At 33.5% G+C, this 23,145-nt stretch overlaps 1 protein-coding gene and 1 pseudogene across 3 annotated transcripts; one reads left to right on the top strand and one right to left on the bottom strand.

The window, feature by feature from the left end:
* Window positions 1-1,345: 1,345 nt before the first annotated feature.
* On the top strand, window positions 1,346-9,849 carry LOC114286339 (T-complex protein 1 subunit eta-like; annotated as a pseudogene). Its single transcript, XR_014357497.1, has 14 exons — window positions 1,346-1,516; window positions 1,737-1,997; window positions 2,643-2,768; window positions 2,883-3,086; window positions 4,040-4,210; window positions 4,286-4,421; window positions 4,957-5,073; window positions 5,234-5,353; window positions 5,432-5,530; window positions 5,620-5,709; window positions 6,510-6,597; window positions 7,417-7,505; window positions 7,612-7,686; window positions 9,313-9,849. The product of XR_014357497.1 is annotated as a T-complex protein 1 subunit eta-like (transcript).
* Window positions 9,850-10,633: 784 nt separating this feature from the next.
* On the bottom strand, window positions 10,634-22,145 carry LOC114286340 (NADH--cytochrome b5 reductase 1). 2 transcript variants are annotated; one of them, XM_028229492.2, is made up of 9 exons: window positions 21,742-22,145; window positions 18,604-18,745; window positions 18,394-18,484; window positions 18,196-18,273; window positions 17,628-17,708; window positions 17,410-17,499; window positions 12,581-12,646; window positions 11,132-11,218; window positions 10,634-10,998 (listed from the first exon to the last, which is right to left on the bottom strand). In XM_028229492.2, exons 1-9 carry the CDS (start codon window positions 21,863-21,865, stop codon window positions 10,906-10,908), a joined length of 852 nt encoding a protein of 283 aa, XP_028085293.1. In that variant the 5' UTR covers window positions 21,866-22,145; the 3' UTR covers window positions 10,634-10,905. The 2 variants fall into 2 exon arrangements, with proteins under 2 accessions (XP_028085293.1, XP_082766984.1); XM_082910858.1 differs by lacking the exon at window positions 17,410-17,499 and having other exon boundaries at window positions 21,742-22,054.
* Window positions 22,146-23,145: the final 1,000 nt, after the last annotated feature.

Genomic DNA, 23,145 nt, shown 5'->3' with positions numbered 1-23,145 from the left:
TACATAGTTTAATATTGTTATTTAAAATCATAATAAAAATCCTATTCACTCAATTTGGTTTTCATTTTCAGAATTCACTTTTCAAAAAAGTTTACTTTTTTTTGTTTTTCATATATATTTTTTTTCACTAAATTTTTTTAATATTTTAAGTATTTTTTTTTTCATTTTTAGACACACCTAATATAATTACACTTAAAAAGTATAATATTTGTGAAAAATTATTTAAAAAATTCATTAAATGCCAAAAATACAAAAAAATGAAAATTTAATAAATTTTTCATATTTTGGTGTATTTATTAATTTTTTTACAAATATTTTACTATTTAGATATATTTAAATAAGGTACATCTAAAAAAGTAAAAAAATTACTTAAAATTTTAAAAATATTCACTAAAAAAAAAAAATTGAAAAACGAAAAAAAAACTCAATTTCTAAAAAATTGAATTCAGAAAATTAAAACCAAACACACTGATTAGTTTTGGAGTTTTTGAAAACAAATTTTGAGTTTTTAATATGCATAATTTTAGTTTTTTTTGTGAATTTTTTAAATATTTTAATCAATTTAAATTTTTTTATCTTTAGATCTAATTAATCTAAATACACTTAAAATATATATACTTTGTTATTTTTAAAAAAATTCACTAAATACAAAAAAATATATTTATTATTTTTTTATTATAGATTTTTCACAAATATTTACTTTTCGAGAACATTCAGAGGTTGTTTGGGATGATCTAAATAAGTATACTTTTTAACTTATTATGAAAAGTTATGCAATGTGGTAGAGAAGTGATGCAACCAAAATAAGAAGTGACGTGACCTAAATAAAATAAAAAGATGATCTAAAGTAAATCACTCCAAACAATTCCTTAGATTATGTGTATCTAAAAAATAAAATAAAATAAATTATTAAAATATGAAAAAAATTTATTAAAAAAAAAAAAACACAAAAAATAATAAATTCCAGATCAAATAAATTTAACTTATAATGAAGCCCTTAGTTGTAAACTAAAAAAATTGGAAACTCAAAATTGATTAAATTTAACTAACAATAAAGCCAATAACTTGAGTAATTTTTAGATTCAAATAAGGTGTATGTCATGTAATATATTTTATTATTGTGATTAATTGTAATTGTATAATCCAATATATTTATGTTAAGTATTTAAAAAATAATAGATGATATACACATTTACTTGTAGTGAAACGTCATGTCACCTGATACTATACAAAAATTTATCTCTTAATTGTAACTTCAATATTTATTTTATTTTATTTTTTTTGAATTTTTTCTGGGAAGAAATGGAAGAGTCATGAAAAAAAAATAAAAATAAAAAACCTAGAAGAGGGCCGAAACATCTAAACCGCAAAAGCTAAACCGAAGGAACCAAAACCCTAACCCCCTCTCCACTCCCCACCGATCTACTACGCCGCTGTTCTCTCTCCTCTCCCAAGCTCGCGCTTCATTTCTACTCTCTCTCTCTAAGCTGCTCAACTTCCAATGGCAGCTATGCTGGTAAGCTCTCTCTCTCGCTCTCTCTGTTTACTCCGATTGGTTGCTGAGAAAATTGAACAGGCCAGTTGCTGAGAAAATCTAATACCTAAGTTTCAACTGTTATTTTCTCGGCACCCAAACCGAGGATAATGTGCAATAAAGATAACTTACTTTGTTGATTTTGATGATTCTTTTCATTTTTTTTTTTTTCTGGATGTGGTGGTGATGATGGAAACAACAGCAACCCCAGATCATCTTGCTGAAGGAAGGCACGGACACGTCCCAAGGGAAGGCACAGCTGGTTAGCAACATAAATGCTTGTGCTGCTGTCGCCGATGTGGTTCGCACTACGCTCGGTCCCAGGGGTATGGACAAGTTGATCCATGACGACAAAGGCAATAGTACTATTTCCAATGATGGTGCCACCATCATGAAGCTTCTTGATATTGTTCACCCGGCGGCTAAGATCCTTGTTGACATTACCAAGTCACAGGACTCTGAGGTATTCTTGCTGCCCACTGCTATTAATTTTGTTGCTGTTGTGGATAATTTATCAAGTCTACTGAATTGGTTTTAGGCAATGGTTCCATTATACTAAAGGGATGACTTTTATTTCCATTTGGGATTCGTATTCAAACTATGGCCATACGAATTTTGTATAGGTTCGTAGTGCAGGGTGGTTGTTTTGTGGCGTTGGCCTCATTTTTATTGTTAATCCAAATTATACTTTAACTAAACACTTGGGTTCTTGAGAAGTTGAAATGTAAAGGAGAAAATTAGTTTGTGGTTTGGTCTTTATTGTACTATCTCATTTAAAAATTGTGTTTGTATTTTTTTTTTATTTTTTTATTTTTTGTTGATTGATTCATAAAAAATTGTGTTTGTCTTTAAGAATACATAGTTTTTAAATTTAGTCAGTTAGAGTAACCCTAAATTTTGGGGTGAGGGGGCAATTATTTGCTGCTGTGTGGCCAAAAATACCTCATGCAAACACGCAAAATTAGTGATCCTCCTGGTGCGCTAAGAATTAGTTACCTTCGAATGTCTTAGGTGGGTTTGGCTGTAGAAAACAGCTCCACTTACTTGTATATGACACTTCTATGGTTGTAAGCTTTTCACTTCTGCAAATATTCTGGTTGTGGCGTAGGTTGGTGATGGAACCACCACGGTAGTTCTGCTGGCAGGGGAGTTATTGAAGGAGACCAAGCCTTTTATTGAGGATGGGGTCCACCCTCAAAATCTGATCCGGAGTTACCGCACTGCAAGCAATTTGGTATACGTTTTGATATATTTTTTTTTGTCCCAGTTTGTTTTTGTATCATTTTTTTGTTGATGCATTCAAGAGCTTTGTTCTTATGTGTACTTCATATTGCATGCTACACAATAGGCAATTGAGAAGATCAAAGAACTTGCTGTTAGCATAGAAGGAAAAAGTCTGGAAGAGAAGAAAATTTTACTGGCAAAATGTGCTGCTACAACTCTCTCTTCAAAGCTCATTGGTGGAGAAAAGGAGTTCTTTGCATCTATGGTTGTTGATGCTGTCATTGCAATTGGCTATGATGACAGGCTAAATATGATTGGAATCAAGAAGGTACTCATATTTGACACTGAATGTTGTATTTTTGTTTATTTTGTTGCATTGCACCTCTGATCTACTTGTTTAGACATGAGATTCTTTTCAATCTTAATTTCTGTAGATTTTTAGCTGCTATATATGATGAATCTCACCATTGTTGTGCGGTGAAAATTATTCTGCTGATAAATATTCGTTGTGCCATAGACAAGTTCAAATTTATGGCGTCATTTAAAATATTTGTAGGTTCAAAATCTTGAATATCTATTTGAGGTATTTCTCTTTCAATAGACATTACACTGATAAGAAATGATATAATATATTGGATCTGGTGATGTTACCATATATATTAATTTTTTCAATATCTTTCTGTTTGGTACTCAAAAATCACAGTATAGAGATTTGCCATTGCCTTGGTAATAAATTTTAGCAAATAATATGTGTAGTGAAGAACGCAGAAGTTTATATGTAATGTGGCATGCTGTAGGTGATATATCTTATGATTAGAGAATGTCTGCCAGAAAAAAATGTTAATGTCTCCCCTTATAAGTCATAGAAAATGGAAAAGTATCTGTTTGCAATAAATAAACTAGTAAGGCTCACAATTTAATGCTAAAAGATGAGAAACATGGAAATCCATAACCACTCAATAGATGCATCTCTGTCTCCCTATGCCAAATTGCCAATGTTTCAAAATGAAGAAAAATTGCAATAAATGTAGTTTTTTGATACTTTGAATTTAGGCTGTTAGGTTTTGTTGATTTATATGTCTGTATATATGGATCTGTGTATATGCATGGATTTGCACTAGTGTTCTTGCTTATGACATTTGAGTTGATTTGAATTGGTCCACATAGATCATATTACAGCTTTTCCCTTATTATAGTATATTTTCTTAATGAATTTGGCATTGGCTTGAGATAATAGTTCAAAATAATTAATGCCTTGGGAAAATTGGTTTGCATTTATAGGTTCCAGGAGGTAATATGCGGGACTCCTTTCTTGTAAATGGTGTAGCCTTCAAAAAGACCTTCTCATATGCTGGGGTTTGAACAGCAACCGAAAAAGTTTTTAAATCCCAAGATTCTTCTGTTAAATGTTGAATTGGAACTAAAATCGGAGAAAGAAAATGCAGAAATAAGGTAGGATTATTGTTGTTAACGTTCTTTTATTGTGAAGTGCTGAACATACCTGATTGATTTTCTTATTTGTTGTAGACTTTCAGATCCATCACAGTATCAGTCGATTGTTGATGCAGAATGGAACATCATATATGACAAATTGGATAAATGTGTGAAGAGTGGGGCCAAAATTGTTCTTTCTCGGCTGGCTATTGGTGATCTAGCCACTCAGGTTCGTGACTTATACTTTTCTCTTAGTGCATATTAACTTTTATTTCCATGGAACACTAGCACATGAATTCATTCAAAATGTTTAAATATATCCCAAATACTGATGCAGTTGTCTTTTTGTTTCAATTTCATTAATTCCAAAGCCATTGGTAAATTCATTAGTAGACTTGGCCATATATCATATTCTTAGATATAAATGTCAATTCCAACTATGCAGCAAGGTGTTGCTTGATGACCTTTAAAAAGACGTTTTTTAATTTTGATGGTGCCAACATATGCCTCACTAGGATGCATGTGGTGGGAAGAAAATCTATGATGCTTTTACTTTGCGAATTTTCTTTGAAGATCGCTATCCTCATCCATTATGGATGTATAGGCCCTCTCTCACATGGTTGGGGGGGGGGGGGGGGGGGGCGCTTTTGATTTAGAAATCTTCTTTTCTGTGCATGTAGACTACATAAGTGTGACATTTGTGGCTATTTTAGTAGGTTGGTGAGTGCCAAAACAGAATTCTCAAATGGTTTGTGTGTGATCAGTATTTTGCAGATCGGGATATATTTTGTGCCGGTCGTGTTACAGAGGAGGATCTGCAGCGAGTTGCAGCTGCAACGGGTGGAACTGTACAGACATCTGTTAATAACATTATTGACGAGGTTTCTGCCTTGCTTTTTGTCCCAGAAGTATTTAATTAGCAAATGAAGCATTCAACAGTTAGATGTGTTGGTTGTTAGGGTAATTTCATGCTTTAGTAAATGACCCTTTGCTCTCTATTGTAAGTCCAGCTGATTTGGCTGAGCTTTGATTTGTTCCAAGGTTCTTGGGTTCTGTGAGATTTTTGAGGAAAAGCAAGTTGGGAATGAACGGTTTAACATATTTAGTGGATGCCCATCAGGTCTGACAGCCACTATTGTTCTACGCGGTGGAGCTGATCAGGTGTGTCATTATATGCCTAGCAAACACGTGTATACTAGTTTTATCTTGGCCCGCCCTTATTGTTTTGAATATTTTCAGTTCATTGAGGAAGCAGAACGGAGTCTACATGATGCAATCATGATTGTTAGGAGGGCTTTGAAGAACTCTACTGTGGTTGCTGGTGGTGGTGCGATAGATGTATGGGTTTACATCTACTTTTAGAAATTATTCTCAAAATCTCAGGATATTTAATGCCTTGATGATTTAAACTATGTTCTTGGTTGCAGATGGAGATAAGCCGATACTTGCGGCAGCATGCACGGACAATATCTGGGAAGTCTCAGCTTTTTATAAACTCTTATGCAAAAGCTCTTGAGGTAGGTGTTATGGGGTGTCTTTTCTGCTTAGAATAAAATTTGCTATGAATTGATCATTTTCTTACCTTTCATTATTTGTGTGAATTGAAAATTCTCTTGCAATATGAAATTATCTATTATTTTGCTTTGAAAACAATATAAAATTATTTTAGAAAATATATTTTTAGATGCTGCAACGTTTGATTAAAACACATTGCAAACATTCAATTTGTGATAAATAAAGTTAGAGCATGCTTATCAACGAGTGTTTTGGCATTTGCTAATACTTGGAAAAAAAATTCACATGTTCAGTTTTCTATTTCTGTTACACCATCGGTTGATACTCCTGATGCCAATTACATGTGATGTGACGGTGACCATTGTACCAGCCTATACTATGATTTAAAACCATGGTGGTAATGATGGTGTTACACACGGTCGCAACCATTGTGCTGGCCTATACTACAATTTAAAACCATCATTTGGCAATTTTAATACTTTCTTAAAAATGGTTTAGATTACTTTAAAGTTGTTGTGTTATACTATTTTGAGTGATAATAAAACCTATTGTAAATAGGAGGTTTGCTTTACCATATTTCATGGTTTTGTTGCAAGTTTTGGTTGAATGTACTTCTGATAATGTCGCTAATTGGTTTTTACCTCTTCAGTGGAAAAATTAGTATTTGTGTATTTTCCATGAGGTTTTTGTAGTGTATTGATGCAGGACACTAGTTCCGGATCAGTAATTGTCTAATTATAATTTGTATGAAGTTTAAGAATGTGTGACTGGTTGAAATTATAATGCATCTCATGTGTTGCAGGTTATCCCAAGACAACTCTGTGACAACGCGGGCTTTGATGCAACTGATGTGCTGAATAAACTGAGACAAAAGCATGCATTACAATCAGGTTTGCCTCTTTCTGTGTTATATTTTGTGCTAGAACTTGACACTGGCATTCTGCCCATGCAAAACCATTGAATTAATGATTGTTTTTACTGTCTTCCATCCATTTCCTGTACTGTGGTGCCTTGTGTTTGGTTAGAATGACTTGTAGGTTGGATGGTTAGGTCTAGGAAATTATTTAGGTGGCTTTAGGCCAGTGCTTGCCGTGCCACCTTGGTGACAAATTCAGGGTTGGGGAGTTGATTTTGAATTCCAGAGATTTGAGGAAATACTGCTATTATAATTATTCGATGTAATTTGAAATGAAAAATGCAAAATTCTTTGTAATATTTGGGATAATAACAAATTGTTTGAGAAGTAAAGTGGGTGATTATGTATTTAATGAAAAATATATGATAAATTCTCTAGATTCTAAAAAATCAAAGGCCTTGTTTGGTTTGTTTTTGAGAAACAAATTTTAGAAAATTTTCTAAAATTTTGTTTGGTTTAGTGATTTTGGAAAAAAAAATTCCGAAATCACTTTCTATCTCTTACACATCAATCAATCACTTTTGGTCTCTCCTCTCTCTTTCTCAATCACTTTTCTCTCACACGCATCTACTCAACTACGACAAAATATCAAATCATCCCAAAATAAACTCCCACACTCAAAAACTATTTCCAAAATATACAACCAAACAAACCAAACAAATTTCTAAACTCTTTCCCTAAGATTTTTTTTGAAAATTTATCTCCCAAAACCAAACCAAACACACCCAAAGTATTTTATTACTGAACTTATGTCCACCACATATTGTTAAGAATGTTGCGGGATTTTGAACAGGTGAAGGTGCACTCTATGGAGTAGATATCAACACTGTTGGAATTGCTGATTCATTTGCTAACTTTGTGTGGGAGCCAGCAGTTGTCAAGGTAGTTACCCATTTTAACTCGGTTATGGGTTGAAGACATCTGTTGTTTTCTTGTTGATGTTTTAAAGTTGTCAACAACTATGATAATTTTCAAAACTTTGTTGCAGATCAATGCCATAAATGCCGCTACTGAGGCAGCTTGTCTTATCTTAAGTGTGGATGAGACTGTGAAAAACCCAAAGGTAATGTGAACTTTTATTTTAAAGTGTTGATAGTGAATGCCTTCTCCACTTGTTTTTATCATACATAGGCATTTCTATAGATATTGTAGAAAGTGTGGTTTCTTTAACCTCCTGGCTCTCAAGTTGTTACTGGCTATTTCTGTTTCAGTGTCTTATAAAATTTAGTTATTGAAAGCTAGCTTAGAATCTTTCATTGATAATATTAAAAGGATGAACAATGGGTTCTCTTTAGCATTTGGAGTATGTTTTACCTTTTAAATTGTAAACTTGCGAAGTTGGTTTTTTTTGTTTGTGACCACTTCAAGTACTGGGCGTCTGTCTTTTTTAATGTGTAGTCCCTTGAAGTTTCTGATATAAGTAGTGTTGAATGGAGACAAATTTTGGGGTCAAGGTTAATCTCTGGAGACGTGCCATAGTGGTTATTAATCTTTCACAGATTGTTTCGCAAAAATTGGCTGGGTTGATAGGGTGTCCAATCGTATCTCTGCAATGAAGTATTTAAAACTAGTGTGAAGGGGCAATCCTATTATTTTTATGCACCTTTCATTGGGAAGATTGGTAAAAGACTGAAAGGGTGGAAGAGGGCTTTAATTTCTAAGGGGATTAGGTTTATCTTGGTCCATTCCGTTCTGTCTAACGAGGGGGTAGCAAATAAGATTGAAAAATTATGAGCGACTTTTTGTTGAAACGTAGTGACGAGGGGAATAAAGTTCACTTGGTCATTTGGGAAGTGTTGTTCTGCCCAAAAGAGAAGTGGGGCGGGGGTTGGGGTGTCATGCTTTGGGTAATATTGTAGCTAAGAACTTTGCTTTGCTTGCGAAGTGGTGATGGATGTTTCCTTGGGAGAGGGAGTCCTTGGCGTGTTCTGTTGATAAGAGTAAGTATGGGATGGATACCAATTGATGGGACTTGGGGGAATTCTAGATCTCCATGGAAATTTGTTTCTCACTACATCTATTTTTTCTCTAGATTTACTCAACTCATTGTGGTTAATGAGGAGAGATTATTTGATTTTGGGAGGATATTTGGGTGGGTGAGGCCTCTTTTCAGATTTTGTTCCTTCATTTGAATCACCTTTCTTAGTTTCATAATATTTCCATTGCCTAGATGAATTTTCAATATTTGGCTTCGACTTCTTGAAATTCAATTTTTTTTAGAATTCTTAATGATTGGGAGTCCAATGAGTTGACTTCTTTATTTATTATTTGTCGTTGACGGTGTTTCATTGAGTCATGAATCTATTGATAAGAGGATGTGGGCTATTTATTCTTTTATTTGGTTTTCTCGATCTTTTCAAAGATATTATTAATTTATTGTTGATGCCATGTATTGTATGCACATTTCTGTATGTAGGGTATCACAACACGTGATACATAATGGTAATGTAATATATGATATTGCTCTTTACTCAAACTGTACAAGGAAAACACACTTGGATGCTGGTTACATGTGGGAGCAATTGTACCCTGTATCCTGTTATACTTTCATGGATCTCATGGCTTTGATAACTTCAGGTGTTCTGGGTTGTCTGAGTCCTGATTTTACCTGTGAATCTGTGATGCAATTCTGTTTTGTTTGATGTGATTTTAACTCTTATTATGGTCCTAATTGATGTTGAAAATGCAGTCTGAGAGTGCACAGGGAGATGCAGCAGCAAGTGCCATGGGTGGTAGAGGGCGTGGTGGAGCTGCTTTCCGTGGTGGTCATGGACAAGGAATGCGGAGGCGATAGGCTTTACAGATTTTGAATTTTCAAGGAATCATTTTCTTGACTAAAAGTTTTCGACATAGCTTGGGTTTTAAGATGGTATTTTTGTTTCATCTTTACGGTTTCTTTTTTTTTTTTCCAAGCCTAAACTCATGGTGTGATTTTAAGTTGTATTTGCATGTGATCCTTCTCCAACGGTGAGTGTAATGAACCTCAAGTAGCTTTTTGACACTAGTTTCTTTGTGGAATGTGGCTTCTACCCCCTCTAGTTCGTTGTGCAATGTGGGTTCAAGGAGAAATTTGTTTGGTGTATTAGGACCATTACATGAGCTGGCTGGAATTGAAGCCCTAGCCTATGCCTTTTATTCAGATACAATTTGAAATTTTTCCTGCTTGGATGTAAGATCAAGGTTGTTAAATGAATCAAGCTATTAAGCTCATATTAGTTTGTTAGAAGTTCATTTGATTTGTTGGGCAAACAAGTTAAATTTGAACACACTTTATAACTTGTTAAGTTTTCAAATTAAAGTCTAAGCCTACGTTTGGGAAGTGGGTTGGCTTTTTGGCTTTTTGGCTTTTTTGGCTATTTTAGCCTGGGCTAAAAAGCTTGGTTTGGGAAGGGCTTTTTGGCTTTTTGGCTTTTTTGACTTTTTTTGTGAGAGAAGAGTAATGATTATGGGTTGGATGTGATGTTTTGTTTTTTGTGGCTAAAATAGTCTATTTTGTCTTTTGTGGCTAAAATAGCCAAAAAAGCCCCAAAATTTTCTTCCCAAACGTAAGCTAAATAATTTACTATTCGGTTTGGTTTGTTAAAAGTTCTTTTCAAATTGACTCTTTAAGTTACTACTTATAAGGACGCTGACAAGGGCACTAAATAATGCAAAGTCGTAACCTAATAGCTTGACTGAATCTAAAACAGTGAAATTAAGTCACAAAGCAGAACTTGAACCTGCATTATTGGATAAATTACATCTAGGTTTTTCCATCATTCAGATTATATATATATATATATATATATTTTGGCGGCCCTATGGGTTTTAGTCATCACTTACCTCTCTCTTCGCGGGTGCACATATATATTAACTCTCAAATTAAGCCTTTGACATAGGGCAAACTGCTTCTGCATCTCAGAAGCCGTTGTTCAATTTCAAGTTTGCATGCCATGAGACTAACTGAATTGGAATCTGCACAGAAGATGAATGGTTTCACCAGTAGAGCTGCACTGTGTATAGAAACCGAATGGGGATAATAGAATGTTTTCTAAATAATCGAGCTACTAAAGAGTTCGCTAACACATTTTGAGTTTGAATGACAGTTGAAAGGCCCTCTCCAAACTACATCAAGCTATGCTAAAGAAACACAGCCTCTCACTTTATTGACAGCCTCTCTCTCTCTCTCTCTATATATATATATATATATATATATCTCAAAAATAAAAACAATAGGATTACATTGTTCATGTAAGTGACAAATCTTGCACACGGAGAGGCAAACAGAAGTTATGTGAAAGGCTCAGAACTGGAACTGCATTTGTGGAGCGTATCCAAGAGCTTCAAGGTGAGCAGCCATTGCCTTGTTCATGGGTGGAGGCCCACACCTCAGTATCTTTAACATCATGGGAGATTCGTTTAGATCCAAGATGGATGCATAAGAAAAAAGAGAGAGAGAGAGAGAGAGAGAGAGAGAGAGAGAGAGAGAGAGAGAGAGAGAGAGAGAGAGAGTTAGTTAGTTAGTTTACCTGAATATCCGACGCAGGTGCAGGGCAGTGGGCTTGAAGAATTTCTTTGGATACAAACCCAACTCCACCGTCCCATCCTTCAGGTGGCTGAGGATGTATTATTGAAGCAGTTTAAAATCAGGAAACGCATTTATCATCAAAAGTAAGGGGAAAAAATGGTATTAAGGCAAAAGCACAAGAACTTTGAGGAGATTTTGAGATCACAAAAGACGAGAGCATAGTAACCCTAGGAAAAAGAATTAGAGGTCATCAATATTTTTTTTGAGTTACCAAAAAACCACCTTAAATATGATACGTGTCCTATTCATTTCCTATTCTCTTACTATAGTGATCCACCAAGTGATTTTCATTAGTTTCCTAAATGTTTCTCCTTTAAGATTTAACTAAGAATTCGACATCTTTTGTTCAAGTATTCCTATAGGTTTCTAAATAATTTTTTTAGACTGTGTTTGGATCATGGATTAGGATAGGAATTTGGAAAGGAAAAGAGAAAAATTGGGTGAAATATATTTCACCCAACTTTTCCCTTTCCAAATCCTTATCCAAATCCAGAGGCTGTGTTTGGATCTTAGATCTAGATAGGGATTTGTGGTGAGAAGAAAATGGAAGGAAAACATTAAAAAAAAAAAGAAAAAAAAAAAAGCTTATATTTCATTCACATTTTCCTACCCTTTTCTTTTTCCCTCCACAAATCTGACTTAAAATCCAAAATCCAAACACAACCTTAATGTTTTCTTCTATTTGGCAAAAGTTTCTTGCTAGGATTTCTATTAGGTTTCCCTTTTGATTTTCAATCATTTCCCCACTTCCCATATCCCACATACTTTTTGGCCACATTTCCCATTTCTGTCTTCCCTATCGTTTCCTGGTTTCATTTCCTATTATAGTAACTATGATCTGAACAACACATTGATTTTAATGCTCAATTTTCTTTTGAATGGCATTTGAAACAAATTTCAATAACATTTGCACAAAACATTTTAAAGGAGGGTCACATTGCACAGACAATTTTAGGATGCAAAGAGAATCTGTCCGTCTATCATGCTTTTTTAGTTATGGCATCACTTCTGATCTAAACGAAATGCAATTGCCGTGAAATTAGTCTCTTAATGTACCTCAAAAAAAAAAAAAAGCTAAGAGTAACCCAGGTAAAAGTTTGGTGATGTAGAGTAGACACATGTTCTAGAACATCAGAGGTAAAAAAATTGCAGTGCAGTATGTCCTAAGCAATAACAGTACAAAAATTATTCCCTTCCTTTCTTTTTTTAAACAAAGATCAGTAAGCAAAACAATTTCTCCATTTTGTGTGAGAATGAATGTGAATCCTTACCCAAGAAATAACTTCAATAAAAAAAAAAAAAGGGTCCTTGTAAATGGATGTCTCTATCCTTATCAGAGGGTGAAAGAAATTAAAACTAAAAGTGAAGATGCAAATAAAAAGGATGATACCTGATTCAAAACATAGTAGACATTAAATCGGTTAGGAAAACTACATGCCAAATTAGCCAATTCTTCCTGCAAAAACACAAATGAAATAAATACGATGAACACAATTATTTAACTCCAGTCAACCACCAGCTAATCTGATCAAGTTCTTAGAATCATTGCAAGCATGATCAGATCCAAACACAATGATTACATTTTCCAAAACCTGTGATAGTAATTGTAAAAACCACTGTAATTTAGGCCAGAGAGATCAAATGAAGATTTCTTAAAAAGCTATTAAATTGCAAGAGCAAAAACAAACAAAAAATAAAAAAATAAAATCCACACAACAATTTGTGTATTGTGTACAAACTAATAAAGACTATTTACGCTATTCAAATAGGAATATTAATAACAATTTCTCATTATCAAATATTCTTCTCAACATTAAGTTTTCAAATATCCTAACATTTGGGGAAAAAGGGCTGAAATTTAAGCTGATTGAGTATGCAAATTTAAAGAGAAACTGAAAAGAAAAGAAATTTTAGAGGAGAACTGTGTTGCACGGTCTCATATGTGTGTTGGACATGGGAATGCATTTATGTGTCCAATTCAGCTAATTCCCAAGTCTAAGGACACAGAGGAAAGGCTAAATATTCATATTTCTTAATGTTCTTTCATTTTCTAGAATAAAATGGTATTATATTTTATATAGATGTTAAACATGGCACTTCACTCATTTTGAAGCAAACATGTAACAAATAACATGATAAAGGAGTATTATATGCCATCCTATGTTACCTGAATCATGGATAATTCCGGTACGTGGAACAAGAATGTGGTGCACCACATGTTCTAAAATGCAGTATGATCGGGATAGAATTGAGTATAGATTACACTATTAACTCTTCTGTTTACCAGTTCTTGGATGTGGTAGAGCTTTTCGATATAAGAGGAGGTGTATATGTAGTTTTTGCCTTTTCTTCCTCTCTTTTGTATACTCACTCCCCTTATGCAGCCTTTTATAGAATTATTATTTATAAAAAAATTATGTTACAATAAACTTTAGCTATCAAACATACTTGCTAGTTGCTAGGTGCCAAACACGTAACCAATAATCCTTACCCAAGTGTTTTGTGTTTGTGTTTGACTTGGTAACAACATATTTGGAAGAGTTTATGTCACATGGGCCAGAATAACTATACTACTGTAGAGGGGAATCAAATCTTTTAATCAGTAATAATAACTGACGATGTGATAGTAACTGACAAGAGATAATGGGAAATGACTAAACACATAGGAGCAAAAATATAATAAGGTGAGGAACAAATCATAGTGCACACCATTCTCTAGTGAAACTCTAACTTTGATACCTAGTCTTGAACCATTATCTGGTTTTGAGCAAGAAATCAAGTTGCTACCTTCCCTGTATTAGCAATGCAACGTTACTTGCTTCTGCCTAAGAGATTATTGGTCTCTTTACAGGTGCCATTGGTGGAATTGGTGAATCATGAATGGGTCTGAATTCCAGGAAAGTATCCCCAACTGTATTCTACTAGTAATGGGATTGTATTAAAAAAGTTTTTCAGACATAATTTTTTTAGCAGTAAGGGTATTTTTGGTATTTCACAGTTAGGAATGGCAACGGGGCGGGGCCGGGCCGGGCCGGGGATCACCCTCCCCGTCCCCGATCCCCGATGGTGGAAACTCCCCCCGTCCCCGGTTCCGACCCCGACGGGGAGCTCATCACTACCCCCGCCCCCGCCCCTTAACGGAGATCGGGTTTCTCCGATCCCGAAAAATCCCCGACCAAAAGAAAAAAAAAAAAATCAATTCCAAATTTCTTCAACAACAACAACAACAATCTGATGAGCTAAAAAAAAAATAAATCAGATCTAACACATATATATATAACAGATCTAACATATATATATATATATAACAGATCTAATATATATATATATATATAACAGATCAAAAAAATAGATCTGTGTATCTGGACGAAGAAGTGGCGATGGACGACGTCGCGACAGTGGCTGTGGTGTGGCTGTGACTGCGTCGCGATGGGCTGTGGCTGTGATTAATGATCGACGTCGCGGATACCGATGATCGACGTTGCGAACAGGCCGAGAGTGAGAGAGAGAGTAGAGGGAAGAGAGTGAGAGAGTAGAGGGAGGTGACGAGAGGCGGAGAGCGGATCTGTAAGACAGCGTAAGAGAGAGAGTTACGGATCTGTAAAAAATAAACATATATATATAATAATAAACAAACATATAAACATATATATATATATATATATATATATATATAATATATAATATTCAAAGACACAGTCTGTAACCAAACCAAACATATATATATAATATATAAATCGGGGGATGACCGGGGCGGGGAGCGGGGCCAGGGCCGGGCCGGGACCGGGGATGAAATATGTATCACCGTCCCCTGCCCGAATGTCACCGGGGATTTAATTTTGAATACCATCCCCGTCCCCACGGGGGTATTTTTCGAGGAAAAACCATTCTTATCGGGGACGGGGGTCGGGTCCCCGTTGGGCCAGGTTCAAATTGTCATCCCTACTCACAGTTTTCCCCGTTGCCCTAATACTATGTATCTCTGTTATCAGAATCTTACGATTCACGATTCGATTCACGATTCGATTCGCAATTTTTGCAAAATCAATACGAATCTATGGGTGAATCTATTTTAGAAGTGAATCTCTAGTGAATCGCACGATTCACAATCGATTCACGATTCGATTCACTTTTTACGATTCATGTAATTTTTGAAATTATTGTGTCCGACATATTTTTGACTCTTTTTTTCTCCATCTTTTTAGTGAAAATGGCATAATGCAACTTTTAATAGTGTTTAATACCAAAATAACCAACATATATACATGATTTATTGTTATTTTAGTGATTATGGAGTTTTTAATAGGATCCAATCAAATTCAATCAGACCCAACATATTTTTAACATTTCTTCTCATTTTTTTTCTTTTTAAAAAATCATAATATATCTTCTAAAGATGTTTAAGATTAACGTTACACTATGAATTATCTATTACTATTTTATTAAATTGAATATTACATGTGTGAGGTGGGTTATACTTTTTAAAATGTTTTAGACTTTAAAATAAAAGATTCTAAATAATTTATTCTTAGTATTTGCTCACTATTACGTAGAAAAGTATATATGCTTATAGTCCAAATATCAACATTGTTGTTAATTATTGATACTTTGGAAATTGATAGTTTGTCTATTTGGTTACTATCTTTATTAAGAATGGCTGATAAAAAATATCTAAAAAAGAGAAAAGGCAAGATGGTGATATTACATCTTTATTAAGAATGGTTGATAAGAAATATCTAAAAAAAAAAAAAAGGTAATATGATGATCTTACATAAGAACCTTTGTTAACTTCTTACCTATTAAACTACGTGATTATTATCAAAATAACATTTTTATTGATTTAAGTCTAAATATTTTATATTCATAAGATATATTTAACATCTAAATGTGTAGATATATGTTTTTAAGTAATTTAGAAAAAGTGACCGAATCTTTACGATTCACGATTCGATTTGATTCGTGATTCGGTACAAGGCCATTTCGATTCACAATACGAATCCCGATTTGACAACTATGCTATGTATTTATAGTTTAAATGCCACATCTCTTTGTATTGTATTGTAACACTTTCAAATCACAGTGAAAACTGTAGCGACTGTGGACGTAATCTTATTCTAGGGTGAACCATGTAAATCTTTGTGTTCTTGTGTACTTGAAGCCAAGTTTGGCATAACCTAAATAATACAAAAAGTCAAAAAGTCACTATCCTATTTAAGTCACATCATCTTATTTAAATCATATCACCTTTCTAACACATCACATTAAACCCAACCCAAATCCAACCCATATAAGCCAATAAGTCAAAAAGTACACTTTTTTAGAACATCCCAAACCAACCCCTTCTTGTTTTATTCTTGTCTATGTTTCATGTCTCACCAATCCTTGTTAGGTGTATCAATGGCTAACAGTGCTGACACCACAGGTGGGGCAAAGTTATTGTACCACATGATCTGTCCCAAGATGACCAAAATTAAATACTACCTCTGTCCCAAATTGTTTGTCCAGTAGGTAAAGCAATAACTTAAAAATAATGTGTTTTTACGTCAAAATTTTCAATTTTTTTTACACAAATAAAAAGTACTTAATGAGATCTTTCAATTGGTGAATTTTTTTTTTTAAAATTTTAGTACGAGATGAGAATATATTATTTTTAAGTTCTCATTTTCTGTGCCAGACAAACAATTTGGGACAGAGGGAGTATCATATCAGAAACCATGCACTCTTGCATTCTAACAGTCACTTATTTCCTGTCAAAACAGGGAAACATGACCCAGTTTTCCCTAGAGTTCGGAGATTGTATCCCTCACTGATCGAGATACCAAAAGCCTACACTAACATTGTAGAATTGTTAAACTTATAAATCCTACTTGCTTTCCTCTGTGGCATAGACTTGATGATGGCGTCTATATGCAAAATAGCATCTAAAGCAATATTTATTCACTCCAAAATAACCATGTAAAAGACATTTACTATCTTATGGACTGCTGAGTGACGTGAAATAAGTTCCTCTCTTTCTTCTTTCCTTTCAGGTATGTTTAGAAGAAGGCATGAACGCACATACAACCTAAATATTTTCATTATGATGCCAAGCTGTATAAACTGATGGTACAACAGAAATTAAATTATGCATATCAGTCAAATTCCGCTTATATCTCTTTGTGTGAGCATGATTTATGTTGGTAGAGAGAGAGAGAGAGAGAGAGAGAGAGAGAGGTTTACCTTCAAAAGGATGTCTTCGTATGTGACATTAGCATAGATAAGATTAATATTGGTTTTGTCATTTGGGTTTTCAAGTATGGCTCTAGCAACCTAATTCAAACAAATCGAGAAACATTAAAAGCTAGCTAGGTCAAAATAATATAAAGAACAATGTGTGACAAAAAAAAAGAGTCCTTGTTTGGGGAAAGCTATCGATCTTTTGTCAATAAGTTAGGTACCTGAAACATTGGAGTAATGCCAGTGCCTCCAGCAAGCATCCCAAAAGCTCTAACTTGGCCCGGTTGATACTTGAATCTTCCCTAGAGACACCGCACATATACATCAATTACAAAGATTTGGAAAACATGAACGTGGTTCAGAACCTTGACTTCAAATAACCAGCTTAGCTTCAGAAAAGAAATTTATACATCATGAGCTTCACTGAATGTCTTAAAATATACTTCATTGAATGTTTATAGAAAAGTGTAGACAGAGCTCAACATGTAATAATTGCCAGAGACCTTTTTTAAGAAAGTCAAAGCTTAACAATATGTTTTCGTATTCAATCGCCACACACCTACAACCTTTCTTATACCTTCTAGAACCTTAAATCTACAGGCTTTTCTTGCCCTAAACTTGACACAAAGGCAAATCAAACAATAGATAATAGCATACTAAGTTTTCCAATAGTTATCAGACATCACACATTTATAACTTGTGGAATATTAAGTTCTCATATCTGTTTCACATTACCGTAATAATCCATATTCCAATTACCATTATGCTAGAAAGAGGAAGAAAATTTACCTTGGGTCCCTTCACAGCTAGGTAATCACCTTCACGCATCTCTCGAAAATGGTGGGACATCCTTCCTTGTGGATACATCTAATTAATATGAAAATTCGAAAATACAAAAGCCATTCAAAAGGTATAAGAACCAGAAAAAAAAAAAAACTAAATCAGAAGTATTAAATAAATTAGTGGAACATTTTAGAGTACATATACCTTTATAACAAGTTCAAAGTAACCAACATCTGAATCTAAAGTGGTTGGTGTGTAAGGCTTGATAACGTCTTCACCCTGACTATCCTTTCCTCTGTTCGAGAAAAAAATGAAGCTAACAATAATAACCTCATATATTTGACCTTAATCCAACCCAATCAGCACTTATGCAAAATTTGAGCCAAATAGCATTGTGTTGTAAATTGGACAAACCTGCAACTCATATGTTGTCCAATCGGAAGTCCCAAAACTGAAGTTGGTGTAGGTAGATCAAATCTAAACTTGGCCACATTATGGCTGAGCTGGGTGCGTTTAACAAGTTTAAATTTCTTGAAGTTTTCAGGGTCCAAGCAACCTATCAATGCATATGAAGGGTTCAGTTGAAATGCAAACACAAAGGAGGAATAGTCTTATAACACAACCACAAAAGGGCTGTAATCATAGTTGTCAAATCGGGATTCGTATCGTGAATCGAAATGGTCTCGTACCGAATCGTGAATCGAATCGAATCGTGAATCGTAAAGATTCGGTCACTTCTTCTAAATTATTTAAAAACATATATTTACACATTTAGATGTTAAATATATCTTATAAATATAAAATATTTAGACTTAAGTTAATAAAAATGTTATTTTGAATGATAATCACATAGTTTAATAAGTAAGAAGTTAACAAACGTTCCTATGTAAGATCACCATCTTACCTTTTTTTCTTTTTTAGATATTTCTTATCAACTATTCTTAATAAAAATAATAACCAAATGGACAAATTATCAATTTCTAAAGTAGCAATAATTAACAAGGATATTGATATTTGGATAATAAGCATACATACTTTTCTAAGTAACAGTGAGCAAATAATAAAAAAGAATCTTTTAAAATCTTTTTTTTTAAAGCTTAAAATATTTTAAAAAGTATAACTGACCTCATACATATAATATTTAATTTAATAAAATAGCAATAGATAATTCATAGTATAATTTTAATCTTAAACATCTTTAGAAGGTATATTACGATTTTTTAAAGGAAAAAAAAAAATGAGAAGAAAGGTTAAAAATATGTTAGGTCTGATTAAATCTAATTGGATTCTATTGAAAACTTCATGATCACTAAAATAACAACAAATCATGTATATATGCTGGTTATTTTGATATTAAATGCTATTAGAAGTTGCATGATGTCATTTTTACTAAAAAGATGGAGAAAAAATAGAGTCGAAAATATGTCGAACACAATAATTTTAAAAATTGCATGAATCGTAAAAAGTGAATCGAATCGTGAATCGATTGTGAATCGTGCGATTCACTAGAGATTCACTTCCAAAATAGATTCACCCTTAGATTCATATCGATTTTGCAAAAATTGCGAATCGAATCGCGAATCGAATCGCGAATCGTAAGATTCTGATAACAGAGGCTGTAATTACTTTTTAATGGAAAGGTGGATAAGAAAACAAAGATAACAAACAAACAAAATGGAATTTTTTTTTTGGATAAATAAAATGGAAAAAAAAAAAATGTTATCCAGCCAAAGCAAGCAAAAAAACCTTTTACTCAAATTATTCACAATTATTAAAACTTACAATTAATTTCAAATAATCCAAAAAACTCAGCCCTAGTACACTCTTCTTGTTGAATGAGGGAAGGTTCAAAAGAATGGAAGACAGGGATGAAATTCCCATTTTTATGTGCCAGCTGAGGCAGCTCAGAAACATAACCTCTTGAAATCATATGAGGAAAAAAAAAATTGAGAAACGTGGAAATGCTGAACAAAAACAAAAAGAAAATCTACAAATGAATGAAGATAATCCAACTAATTGATCAACTAAAAATGGTTTGGCCTTAGACATCCATATATTCAAGTGAACAGTAGGGAAGATTGTGGGAGAAACAAAAATGCAAACAGGTCATCAAAATAATAGCAAACATTTCTTTACTGGTAAAAAGCGAGACCAGATGATTGTGTAGACTGATTTTCCCATGTAACGATGAACTATCATAATCAAATAAAGCATCCCCAAATAATTGGGCATAAAACTACACAATATACACATCAAATTAGTTGGTCTTGCAATGAGAGAAAGGTTGTCAACTCAAGATGAGGTTTTGCAAATGAGATTGATTCAGGGAATGTTCTTTAATTTTTTCAGAAAAGGACCGAGTCACGTGACCATCTGTTCTTTCAATGCAGCCTTTGCCATAGGATATGGATCAATTTAATGCAGAAATGTCAAGTTCAATGTCTTAGCAGAAATTGATCAGATACAATTTGTTTTTTTTTTTTTTTGGATGAATCAAATTGTACCTGATTGTTGGGCAGTAGTTGTGATTACAGGGAAATCATTGCAATTCTATCTTACAAAATTGTGTTTAGGTGCTGCTATTTATGTTATTACCCAAACTATGATATAAATACACGTGCTGATACACTTCTAAAGGTCTCAAGCGAGTCTCAATACACATCCAAATCCATTATATCTATTCTATTATATAAACCGTACACTCAATTTGGTGTGAACACTGTCCCGTTCATCAATAATTGTCAAAAAAATGCCCTTCACTTCCAATAATTGTCACATCGAATAATTGCTAAACAGTTTTTTTCACCCTTCAAACTGTTTTTACAATTGCTAAATGGTTTTCCTCATTCAAAAACTGCTATATGATTTTCCTCATTTATCAAACTGCCAAAAAATTTAAATTTATAATTGCAAATGCGTCACCTTTGCATCCACTACTAGTGTATATACATACATGTTCAAGTGGTCAAAATCCATCAGCAGTCCAAGTTCCCTACACAACTCTAAGTTCAAATACAATTCAAGTTGCAGATTCAATTCAAATTTCATCTCATCAATCTGCAAGCACACCAGATTATTGGCCTTCTTTGATGGTTTTAATGAGGTCTGAAGGAATGAAAATGGAGTAGACAACATGAAATTAATATTGACCATTGCATTCTTACCTCAATGCAAGTGATTTTCAATTTTCCTTGGATATTTCTTCTTGCATTTCCTAGATTTTCTTCTATTTCTCTCTCTATGGCAATACAGTTCAAAATGAAGACTTCTCTCTTACATTTCCTTCTTGTATTTTATATAATTTTACAAAATTAGTTAGGACACCTGGCTCTGGTTAGGTAGAGATTTGTCCCAAGAAAAAACACATCAGACCATAAAGTTAAAAATTCATAATAAACCAAACCCATATAAAAAAAAAAACACTACATTATACAAATATTTGCATACATAGATTTGTTTCTGTTTTTTTTTTTTTTTTTTTTTGAAATAGATTATTTTACATGAATACATAGATATAAATAAATGAGATAGATGTATGTAGATTGGGATTACCTTTGGGTTTGTTCTTGTTGGAGAGATAGAAGTAATAGGCAGTGCCGGCACCAACTGCAACGAGAGCAAAGGCTATGCCCACCATCAACTCCACCCTCTGAGATTGTAAAACCTCCATTCTCATCTTTTTGCTGATTCCAATTTCTGGGTTTTGCTTTTAATTTCCTAAAAGCTTGGAACTTGGAAGAAATATATTAATGGTGTTTTTATCCCCCTCTCTCTCTCCTCGAGCCTGTTTGGTTCTGTTTGTTTCTCTCTCTCGGTACCAGAGAAATTGTTATGGGTTGCAGATATGATTGGGAAGTCTGCGTTGTAGATGATTATTCCTTTGTCTGTGATTCCAACAAGGTTGGTTGTTGAATGGATGGTTGGGTTGTGTCGCGTGGTCTTTTGTTTCTCCACGTGTGGATGACATCCTGGGTGGGTCTTCTTAGTCCTCCCGCGGTTCGGTTTGATTGAAAAAAGAAAAATGCTTGGCAGCACTAATTAGTGCTCTCACTAATTAAGTGGCAGTGAGTCCCGTCATTAATGATGTGATGTTTTGGTCTTGAAGTTGTATTTTTTTTTTTTTTTACTTTTTTAATGCATTAGTGCTATTAGTGGTGATATTTTTAGTGGGATGAATCATTGTTGTTGAAAAAATTTTAATTCATCATTCATCTGTCGGACGAGGGGTTGAAAAAAATCAATTTATATTCGCCTATTAAATTGGTAAATGTAGATTGAACGAATTGACGGATAAATATGAATTGATTTAACAGTTTAAATTTTTATAAATTTTAAACATAATATAACTTGTCAATATATATTTTTTTAAGATAATAATCAAACTCAACATAACCAAAAGATTATTAAATAAATTATCAAATAACAATAATAAATACATATAAGAAAATCATATATTATCAAAACTATTTTATTATTATTTTTTATTCAAAAACTATTTAATTTGATTTTTTAAAAAAATGACAAAACTATTGCGGTTCGGTTCGGTTCGGTTGTGGTCAAAAGAATCTCAAATCCGCTATCCGTTCAAAACTAGATGGTTTGGAAAAAATTAATCTGTAACTGTCCACTCATCATCACACATCCGTCCAAAATGCGGCAGATCGAATCGATTCGGTCAGTTTGGACAGATCAGAATATCCAACCCTACCTCCAACTACTTCCTGCTTCATGTGGTTGTACCTTTGGGCAACCAAAAAATAAATAAATAAATTATAAATACATACGATTCGTCCTATGTGATTTTAAAAATTATATTTTATTTTTTAAAGTTTTTAAATTTATAATAAATGATTCATTTTATTAATAATTCATCAAGTTAATTAATAGTTTTTAATAATGTAAAAAATTTATTTCAATTAATAATTTAGGTAATTTTATCATTGCATAGAAGAATAG

This window comes from Camellia sinensis, unplaced genomic scaffold, assembly GCF_055761805.1.
Source record: "Camellia sinensis isolate YWXY unplaced genomic scaffold, ASM5576180v1 Unanchor1, whole genome shotgun sequence".
NCBI lineage: Eukaryota > Viridiplantae > Streptophyta > Magnoliopsida > Ericales > Theaceae > Camellia > Camellia sinensis.
Note: the sequence above shows the minus strand (reverse complement) of the source record. Positions and strands in the feature narration are given on the sequence as shown.